Source organism: Hypomesus transpacificus, chromosome 7 (genome assembly GCF_021917145.1).
Source record: "Hypomesus transpacificus isolate Combined female chromosome 7, fHypTra1, whole genome shotgun sequence".
Taxonomy (NCBI): Eukaryota; Metazoa; Chordata; class Actinopteri; order Osmeriformes; family Osmeridae; genus Hypomesus; species Hypomesus transpacificus.
The window spans coordinates 2,956,276-2,966,760 of NC_061066.1; the positions used below are offsets into that span (position 1 = coordinate 2,956,276).

General features: G+C 51.8%; 1 protein-coding gene across 1 annotated transcript; it reads left to right on the forward strand.

Moving 5' to 3' along the window:
* Window positions 1-151: 151 nt before the first annotated feature.
* Window positions 152-9,083, forward strand: LOC124469391 (putative adenosylhomocysteinase 3). Its single transcript, XM_047022647.1, has 10 exons — window positions 152-372; window positions 472-535; window positions 676-764; window positions 974-1,044; window positions 1,240-1,334; window positions 1,613-1,711; window positions 2,143-2,211; window positions 2,381-2,459; window positions 3,702-3,822; window positions 6,121-9,083. The coding sequence occupies exons 1-10, from the start codon at window positions 167-169 to the stop codon at window positions 6,125-6,127; spliced, it is 900 nt and encodes a 299-aa protein (XP_046878603.1). The 5' UTR covers window positions 152-166; the 3' UTR covers window positions 6,128-9,083.
* Window positions 9,084-10,485: the final 1,402 nt, after the last annotated feature.

The following is a 10,485-nucleotide window of genomic DNA, read 5'->3' on the forward strand; positions in this document are numbered from 1 at the left end:
GTCATGTTGCCATCTAGTGGCCAAACATGGAAACTGCAGGATTGTTGTATAAGAATTCCTTGAGGGGTTTAGGTTGGTGTTATGTTGTGCTGATCTTGGGGCATCTGTGAAATGTATTGTAGAAAGGGCTACACAAGTAAAAATGTATTTGATGGCATAATTTGTCATGTTTGAAATAAGGAAGTCAGCATGCCTAACAGTATGCGCGTGTGTGTATTTGTGTGTGTGTGTGTGTGTGTGTGTGTGTGTGTGTAGGTTGTACCAATTGTCCAAGGCGGGCAAGCTGTGTGTTCCTGCCATGAACGTCAATGACTCTGTGACCAAGCAGAAGTTTGACAACCTGTACTGCTGCAGAGAGTCCATCCTGGACGGGTAAGAGTCCACACACACACACACACACACACACACACACACACACACAACAGGCCACTGTTCCTTGTACACTGAGTGATTGTGAACCCCCCCCCCCAGGCTGAAGAGGACCACTGACGTGATGTTCGGGGGGAAGCAGGTGGTTGTGTGTGGTTATGGAGAGGTGAGGCCCAGTCACAGTCTCTACTCTACTGTCCTACTGGCCCAGTACCAGGGGTAACCTGCAGGGGGCACTGTTTACAAACTAATTACATAGCTATACCCATGTAGGTGCTGAACAGATGTGTGTTTGTCCTTCCCCAGGTGGGAAAGGGCTGCTGTGCTGCACTGAAAGCCATGGGCTCCATCGTCTATGTCACCGAGATCGACCCCATCTGTGCCCTGCAGGCCTGGTGAGTCAGCCAATCAGAACCCCGACAGCCATTCCGCCAGCCAACGGGCAGCCGGATGCTGACCCCTATCAGCCAATGAAACAGCAGGGACTCGAGAGGCGTTTCCTCTGCATTAGATAGTTTGTCATCATGGACAACCTGTATAGAAAAGTGTGTCTTGTAAGTGTGGTGCAACCTTCCTGAGGGTGTGTTCCTTCCTGCCCGCTCAGTATGGATGGCTTCAGACTGGTGAAGCTGAATGAGGTCATCAGACAAGTGGACATTGTCATCACCTGCACAGGTAAGGCACCCACACACACACACTTAGTGGAGGAGAGTGGAGAGAGCACGTTCATCTCTAGTTCATTAGCCTCCTCCATCTGCTCGGCTTCTGGGGGGGAATGCTAATTGAAAGTGAAGTATAGACGGCCTTAATCACCGGTGTGGAGTCTACGTGCCCACACACACACACACGTTCCCCGTCTGTGTGCTCCAGGCAACAAGAACGTGGTGGTGAGGGAGTACCTGGACCGCATGAAGAACGGCTGCATCGTCTGCAACATGGGACACTCCAACACCGAGATCGACGTGGTGAGTCGCCGCCCTCACACGCCCTGCTGACATCACCTGTGTGTGTGTGTGTGTGTGTGTGTGTGTGTGTGTGTGTGTGTGTGTGTGTGTGTGTGTGTGTGTGTGTGTGAGAGAGAGAGGATGACACTAGGCTTCTGTGTATACACTGAAGTGATGTAACTGGCTGTGGCTGGTACTCCAGCTGTTTGACTCCCTGTGGTGCTGTCACAGTGACTCTGTCGTGTGTGTGTGATGTTGACGTATGCATGTGTGTGTGTGTGCGCGTGTGTGTGTTCCAGGCCAGCCTGAGGACCCCAGAGTTGACCTGGGAGAGGGTGAGGTCACAGGTGGACCACGTCATCTGGCCCGACGGCAAGAGGATAGTCCTGCTGGCAGAGGTACGAACACACACAGCTCGCACTCTCTCTCCCACTGCCCATGTTCACACACACACACACACACACACAATAAGAACGATTGTTGACTGTCCTGTGTCAACCTGAGAGGAGTATCAGAGAGCTCTCTCTTCCTCATCTCATCTCTGGACTCTGTGCTGTCAGGGCTATAAACAGGAACGGTGTGTGTGTGTGTGCGTGTGTGAGAAGAGAGGAAGCAGGAGACCTCCAGACAGTACTAACTGGACCATCTATTGACACACCTGATGGGGAACTGAAAGCAGAGCTCCCCAGGGCCACAGGCCGTTTTGTTCTAGAACATTCTAGCTTGCTTCTGCCTCGTGATCCGTCTCTTGTTCTTAACTTGTTTGTTTTCTCATTTTTCCTCTCTCTCCGTTCCCCTCTCTCCCTTCCTATTTCTCTCTCTCTCTCAGGGGCGTCTGCTGAACCTTAGCTGTTCTACAGTGCCCACCTTTGTGCTGTCCATCACCGCCACCACTCAGGTATGTGTGTGTGTGTGTGTGTGTGTGTGTGGTAGTGTGTAACCGTAGAGACAAGGCTGGTGGCAGCTCCACCGGGCAGTGGCTCTGATCCCAGGCAGTAGCCGTGGTGACAGAGACCTCCCCTTGGTCTTAGTTCCGGTTCCTAACGTGTGTGTGTGTGTTTCGTCAGGCCCTGGCTCTGATAGAGCTGTACAACGCTCCAGAGGGGCGCTACAAGCAGGACGTCTACCTACTTCCAAAGAAGATGGGTAAGGCCCTTCCCCCCTCCCCCTGCTCCCCCCTCCTGTCCTCAGCTCTCATTCTCCTCCCATCGTTCCCTCCATCATCTCCGTCCTGACTCCTCGACTCTCCCTCCTGCTCTCTGCCAGTCCTCACCAGGACTAGCTCCGCCCTGGCAGGCGGCACCTGTGCCGTTGACCATGCTGACCTCTGAGCTCCTCTAGGGAACAGGAGGACCGGGAGCTGGAGAAGCACAGTTCTATAGATAGGTACAGAAGAGACACGGAGAGAGGGAGAGACAGAGCAGGTGTGAGCATTCCAGGGTTTTCTGCGCTGGGAGCGTTAAGCGTATTTCTATTGACGTTAACAGCTGCAGCCTCCCCAGACAGCGAATCATGCACAGTTGAGCGCCTTGTGTGTGTGTGTATGTGCGTGTGTGTGTGTGTGCGCCTAGTCTACAACAGAGTCGGAGAGTAGCCAGAGCGCAGGTTGCCATCAATCCAGAAATGTGCTTTTCTCTTTCCTCCTCTCTTCTCCTATCTCCTCCTCATGTCTCCTCTCCCCGTCTCTCTTTTCCTCTCCTGCTCTCTTTTCCTCTCCTGCTCTCTTTTCCTCTCCTGCTCTCTTTTCCTCTCCTCCTCTCTGCTCTCGTGTCTGCTCTCTCCTCCGCTCTGTTCTCCTCCTGTCTTCTCCTCTCTGGGGTTGAGATGGAGGCTGACAGAGGGTCTGAATGTAGGTCACCCTGTCACAGGCTGCTGCTTACTGCACCATCGCAGAGCCAGAGACGGAGAGAAAGAGAGCGAAAGAGAAAGAGAGATTAGAGCCTTAAACCAGCCTTATAGCAGTCAGCGAAACAGATGAAGAATAAACCATGCACAAGTCAGCTTCTCTGCAAGCGCTAGTCCCTGCCTCCTCCCTGGTCAGTGGTCTTGTCTACCAGGACTGGTATCTCCCTTGGTCCTCCATGGTCAGTGGTCTTGTCTACCAGGACTGGTATCTCCCTTGGTCCTCCATGGTCAGTGGTCTTGTTTACCAGGACTGGTAACTCCTTTGGTCCTCCATGGTCAGTAGTTTGTCTAGCAGGACTGGTATCTCCCTTGGTCCTCCATGGTCAGTAGTTTGTCTAGCAGGACTGGGTCCTGGACCATGACAGCAGAGCAGGATCAATCACTCACAACGTGGTGGTGGTGGTATTGATGACCATGCATCAGGTAACCTAACCTCCGTTCTGCTCCCCCCCCCCCCCGTCCTCTCTCTCCTGCCCGGGACAGACGAGTACGTGGCCAGCCTCCACCTCCCCACGTTTGACGCCCACCTAACGGAGCTCAGCGATGAGCAGGCCAAGTATCTGGGCCTCAACAAGAACGGGCCCTTCAAGCCCAACTACTACAGGTGCCGACAACACACACCAGCAGCCACCTTCACCTGCTCACCCAACACACCACCAGCCACCTTCACCTGCTCACCCAACACACCACCAGCCACCTTCACCTGCTCACCCAACACACCACACCAACCACCTTCACCTGCTCACCCAACACACACCACCAGCCACCTTCACCTGCTCACCCAACACACCAGCAGCCACCTTCACCTGCTCACCCAACACCCCACCAGCCACCTTCACCTGCTCACCCAACACACCCCACCAGCCACCTTCACCTGCTCACCCAACACACCCCACCAGCCACCTTCACCTGCTCACCCAACACACCACCAACCACCTTCACCTGCTCACCCAACACACCACCAACCACCTTCACCTGCTCACCCAACACCCCACCAGCCACCTTCACCTGCTCACCCAACACACCACCAGCCACCTTCACCTGCTCACCCAACACCCCACCAGCCACCTTCACCTGCTCACCCAACACACCACCAGCCACCTTCACCTGCTCACCCAACACCCCACCAGCCACCTTCACCTGCTCACCCAACACCCCACCAGCCACCTTCACCTGCTCACCCAACACACCACACCAGCCACCTTCACCTGCTCACCCAACACACCACCAGCCACCTTCACCTGCTCACCCAACACACCACACCAACCACCTTCACCTGCTCACCCAACACACCACCAGCCACCTTCACCTGCTCACCCAACACACCACCAGCCACCTTCACCTGCTCACCCAACACACCACACCAGCCACCTTCACCTGCTCACCCAACACACCACCAGCCACCTTCACCTGCTCACCCAACACACCACACCAACCACCTTCACCTGCTCACCCAACACACCACACCAACCACCTTCACCTGCTCACCCAACACACCACACCAACCACCTTCACCTGCTCACCCAACACACCACCAGCCACCTTCACCTGCTCACCCAACACACCCCACCAGCCACCTTCACCTGCTCACCCAACACACCCCACCAGCCACCTTCACCTGCTCACCCAACACCCCACCAACCACCTTCACCTGCTCACCCAACACACCACCAACCACCTTCACCTGCTCACCCAACACCCCACCAGCCACCTTCACCTGCTCACCCAACACACCACCAGCCACCTTCACCTGCTCACCCAACACCCCACCAGCCACCTTCACCTGCTCACCCAACACACCACCAGCCACCTTCACCTGCTCACCCAACACCCCACCAGCCACCTTCACCTGCTCACCCAACACCCCACCAGCCACCTTCACCTGCTCACCCAACACACCACACCAGCCACCTTCACCTGCTCACCCAACACACCACCAGCCACCTTCACCTGCTCACCCAACACACCACACCAACCACCTTCACCTGCTCACCCAACACACCACCAGCCACCTTCACCTGCTCACCCAACACACCACCAGCCACCTTCACCTGCTCACCCAACACACCACACCAGACACCTTCACCTGCTCACCCAACACACCACCAGCCACCTTCACCTGCTCACCCAACACACCACACCAGCCACCTTCACCTGCTCACCCAACACACCACCAGCCACCTTCACCTGCTCACCCAACACACCACCAGCCACCTTCACCTGCTCACCCAACACCACACCAACCACCTTCACCTGCTCACCCAACACACCACACCAACCACCTTCACCTGCTCACCCAACACACCAGCAGCCACCTTCACCTGCTCACCCAACACACCAGCAGCCACCTTCACCTGCTCACCCAACACACCACACCAACCACCTTCACCTGCTCACCCAACACACCACCAGCCACCTTCACCTGCTCACCCAACACACCACCAGCCACCTTCACCTGCTCACCCAACACACCACACCAGCCACCTTCACCTGCTCACCCAACACACCACACCAACCACCTTCACCTGCTCACCCAACACACCACCAGCCACCTTCACCTGCTCACCCAACACACCACACCAGCCACCTTCACCTGCTCACCCAACACACCACCGCCTCAGCTGGAGAGGGGGCTGTCACACACACACTTGCATACTTGATCCCAGTCACACACAAGTCATCTCACTCACAAACACACACACTCTTTGACACTCAACTCACAGTTGAATGGACAATAGCAGGGATTGTCGTGTCGAACGATTTCTCCCAGAGTGAAAAGACTGTAGTTTGATACTGACAGAGACAGAGCCATTCATACTGTCAGTCCATGTGTACCTTCCTCCAGGCTCCACAGCTCCCCTGTAACACCCTGTTTTCCCCCTCTGGGCATCTCTTCCTCTAGGTATTAAAGGTTGAGCCGAGGTGGAAATACAGAAGGAACCAATACTCCATGAACCGCACAGATCCATCGACAAAGAGGGGGGAAGAAGAAGAGGGTGGGGGAGGAGGACACCTGCTTTTAACCTGGGGGGGGGGGAGGGAGCTCTGGTCTAGCGAATCGGAGCCCAGAGGGGGGGGGGGGGGGGGGGGGGGGGGCGTGTCTCTCTGCGCTTTTGGCAGTGTTTATTTATTGACGCTAGAATACCGTAACTCTTACCTTGTCGAGCTACTCCAGCTATTAGCCAGGGACCTAGCTAAACAGCATGACATCATCATCATCCTTGTCTCTTCTCTCTTTAGCTACGTTGTGTGTCAAGTCAGTAAGTCGGTCACATGTCCCCCCCTCCTCTTCCACTACAACCGTTTTATTGTAGTTTATTAACTGGGATGAAATTATTGACGGGTGGGGGGAGGGGGGAATAACAAGAAAAGAGTAAGAAATGAAAGAAGAGAAAAACAGCAAAAAGGTTTCAGATTGTGTGTGAACATGCTCTCTGCTGATGTAGTGACGGGCACGCTCCCGTCTCCTTTTTCTACTCCTGGGTTTGTTTCTTTTCGCTTTTTGTTTTCTTTGCGATGTTGGGGTCGTCGTCGTCGTCGTAGTAGTAGGGTGGGTGGGGTCACCGGTGGGGTCATCTTTTATTTGATCGTTTCATTCATTCTGACGTATAACTCTTTTTTTTTGGTCTGTTTTTAAGTATTTTTTAAAATGTGTTTTCTTTCTATGCCCTTGATTTCAAGTGTGACAGTTTGTCTCTAATAGAACTGGATAGTGACTGGTGCAAGAGTGGGGTCCTATTCTCTGATTGGACAGGACCTCTTTCGTTCACCTGTCACTCAAACACAGTGGCACCATCTCAGCGTCAGTTGAAGTCTCAGCTTCTATGGATGGTGTTCCAAAACCCCGAATCACTCAGCTAGCACGCTGAGCTTTGGGAAATCAGTGATTATTCAGCAATTCTTTTTTTTTCTTTCTTTTCTCTCTTAAATCTAATGAAAGATCCACTTTACAGTGGGTTGCTGGGAGCAATGGGGTACTCAAATTATCCTGCATATCTTTCGTTTTAAAACGTGAAAAAAATATGAAGAATCTTTTTGTGGCGTTTATCCAGCTAGCCTATTGATCCTACCTTGTGGGTCACCCCCTCCCAGCTGCTAATTACATGATGCCAGTGTTGACGTTTATGACAAGTAACCTCCCAGAGACGCTCCATGATGATGCCGGTGTTGACGTTTATGACAAGTAACCTCCCAGAGACGCTCCATGATGTTGACAGTTACGGTTGGGTTTGGTTTATTTGATCAAGCAGCAAACTGTACCATAAGCATGGCAGGACATAAACTCATAACAAGGGGTATATATTTAGATATTTATATTATAGATAAGATTTTTCTATCTTTTTTCCCTCCATCTAATATCTTACCTTTGAAAAAGAAATCGAAACAATATTATATGTCATTATTATAAAAGATAAGCAATTAAATGTTCTATGATATGCTAAGTGTAATAAATGTACTGAAACCTTCATCTTGAATACTGTGACGCAGAGCTTATGTCAGAGAGATATACCAAATGTACAGCACACACAGCTACGTACCTGGCTCACGTTTCCCAGACCTTAACAGTAATGTGCTGTGATGGTGATCAAATACGCAGCGCATACGTAGTACAGCCACAACTAATTGGTACACGCGCACACACACACACACACACAGACACACAGGGCCTTGGTTATTATCATTCGAGAGGTCAAAGTGGGCCCAAATGACTGGGGTTGAAGCATATTCTTGTTATTGATTGTGGACCGAAATTTCTAGTTTCACACCTAAAACTCATGTTTCCAATCTTTACTGTTGACATTCGTTCATCAAAAAAAGATGATGGAAGGGAATATTGACCTTAAATCTTTCCAAAATTTGTGAAATGGTTGTGAATCATGGAGTCTTTCCTCCAGTTTTTGTTCTGTGTAAGAGGGCCAAACTCAGCTGGTACGATTAACAGTTGATATCCTCAATGGTTTGTTCCCTAGACAATGTGACAGTGTAAAAGTAAAACATGCAAAAAGTAACAGGAAAAAAAAGATGACTGTTCTCAAATCTGTCTGCCAGTGTTCCATCTGCCTTGCTCTGGTTCTACCTAAAGTCTCTACCCACCACCCAGCTGGTAGACACCAGATGAGTTAGCAGCCTTTGACTGGACATGTGCACATGTCACCCTGTCCATACTGTAAATCCTAGTTCCTGTCCTAATAGTCAGTCCTAAACTACCATTTGTGCATTTACATCCCCCAACTCAACCCCCATGGAAAGAGCTGTGTAGTCGGCCAGCCTGACTGTGATCCTCTCGTCAATGCAGTTGGACTGTAGGGCATCATCCTTGCACTGTCATCTCATCTCCTGAAACAGGTTATGCTGAGCTGTCTTGTGTTGATCTGTTCTATTGGTGTTGCTGTGTCCGAGAGGTTTGGAATGTGTGTGTGCGTGTGTGTGTGCGTGTGTGCGTGTGTGAGAGAGAGGTGTGTGTGTAAGAGAGTTTTGTGTGTGTGTGTGTTCGGGTCATGTGTAGGGCGTTGTGGTTGCTTTGATGCAGTTGTCTCAGGATCAGAGCCTGTGGGCCGGGGGGGTGGGGGTGGGGGGGCAGTTTTGGGTCCCACGGCTACATCACAGGGGTGGGGGGAGGGGGGGCGACACCAGCATCTCGTATGGACGGCCAGTGAACTCAACAGTCTAGGAACTAAAGATCAGAGCCACTCCTGTATGTATTGTTGTAAAATCTCCTCGGTACAAAACGGCAACAATTCTCCAGATGTTAAACTTAAACTCTCAACAATGTTAAAATATTGCAAGTGATAATGGTAGATGAGCAATAAGAAACCTGTAATCTTCAAGAATAAAGATGAAAAATAAAAAAAAGTATGAAACTTTCTCCTGTGGTTTTTTTGTTATCCTTATTCACATTCATAGGAGATCCGGGGTACGCAAATAGATGCAGAACATTCCCTCAGCATAGCCATGTTCTTTTCATGCCTCTATTTTAGTGTATGCTTCCTTGTACACAGTGGAGCAGTAGTCATGTGGAAATAACTGGAGTATGTGGTGACACTTGATGTTTGTTGTGGGACCGAGAGAGAGAGAAGGAGAGCAGCTGCTGATGTCTGTCACAAGCATAGTGACCTCATCTGAGTGTGCACACACACGCACTCTCACACACACATGCCCTGAGCCCACCCGGCAACCAGACCGGGACAACATTTATGCATATTCATACACAGAGGTTAGCTGCCTATTAGCCCTTGTTACATGTACCAACATCGATAGGGTCTGAATGGGTGTTGTACAAGATGTAGAACAATGGGGACTAAAATACAGAAAGTCTCAGTGATGCCTTGTGTGGTTTTCAGTATACATGAACAATTTCTCACATATGGATTTTCTATGACAGCAAAAGAAAAGATCAGAACATTGCTCGTGATTACCCCCCCCTCTCCTCAAAAGGCTCTTTGAAGTTCTAATTCAATGGGTTCGTTTCTGTTCTCACAAATCCAAGATTGCCCCCTGGTGACCCCTGACCCCAACCCCCTCCCCTTCAGCACGCGCTCTGCTCTCACACACAAGGACATGACCTCCTTACTGCCTTCATTAAACTGGACACTCCAATCATATCATAATAAGTGCTTCTCTCGGTTGGGGCGCTGTCTGTTGAGACGGGGTGGGGGGGTGGGGAGGGGGTGCTGCATGGAAGGGACGTCTAGTGTGCAATAAGGGGGTCACGGTACGTCTGTGTGTGTGTCTGTGTGTGTGTTATGAGGAAAAACACACACAAAGGTACGCACAGCCCTTGGCTGCTGGGCTCATGATCAATAATTCACTCTGTTCACTGTGGACGGACGACGGCGACTGTCTAGAACCCACCTCTTCTGTGCAACCCTCCTCACTCCACTCCCTCTCCCCTTCCTCACTCCACTACCCTCCCTCTCCCCTCCTCACTCCACTACCCTCCTCACTCCACTACCCTCCCCTCCTCACTCCACTACTCTCCCCTCCTCACTCCACTACCCTCCCCTCCTCACTCCACTACCCTCCCCCCCTCACTCCACTACCCTCCCTCTCCCCTCCTCACTCCACTACCCTCCTCACTCCACTACCCTCCCCTCCTCACTCCACTACCCTCCCCTCCTCACTCCACTACCCTCCCCTCCTCACTCCACTACCCTCCCTCTCCCCTCCTCACTCCACAACCCTCCCTCTCCCCTCCTCACTCCACTACCCTCCCCTCCTCACTCCACTACCCTCCCCTCTTCACTCCACTCCCCTCCTCACTCCACTA

Coding starts and splice junctions, on each gene's coding strand:
- LOC124469391 (XM_047022647.1), top strand. CDS start 167: ATGTTTGAAATAAGGAAGTCAGCATGCCTAACAGTATGCGCGTGTGTG. Junction 1,335..1,612: donor CCAACACCGAGATCGACGTG/GTGAGTCGCCGC, acceptor TGTGTGTTCCAG/GCCAGCCTGAGGACCCCAGA. Junction 2,460..3,701: donor CCTACTTCCAAAGAAGATGG/GTAAGGCCCTTC, acceptor TGCCCGGGACAG/ACGAGTACGTGGCCAGCCTC.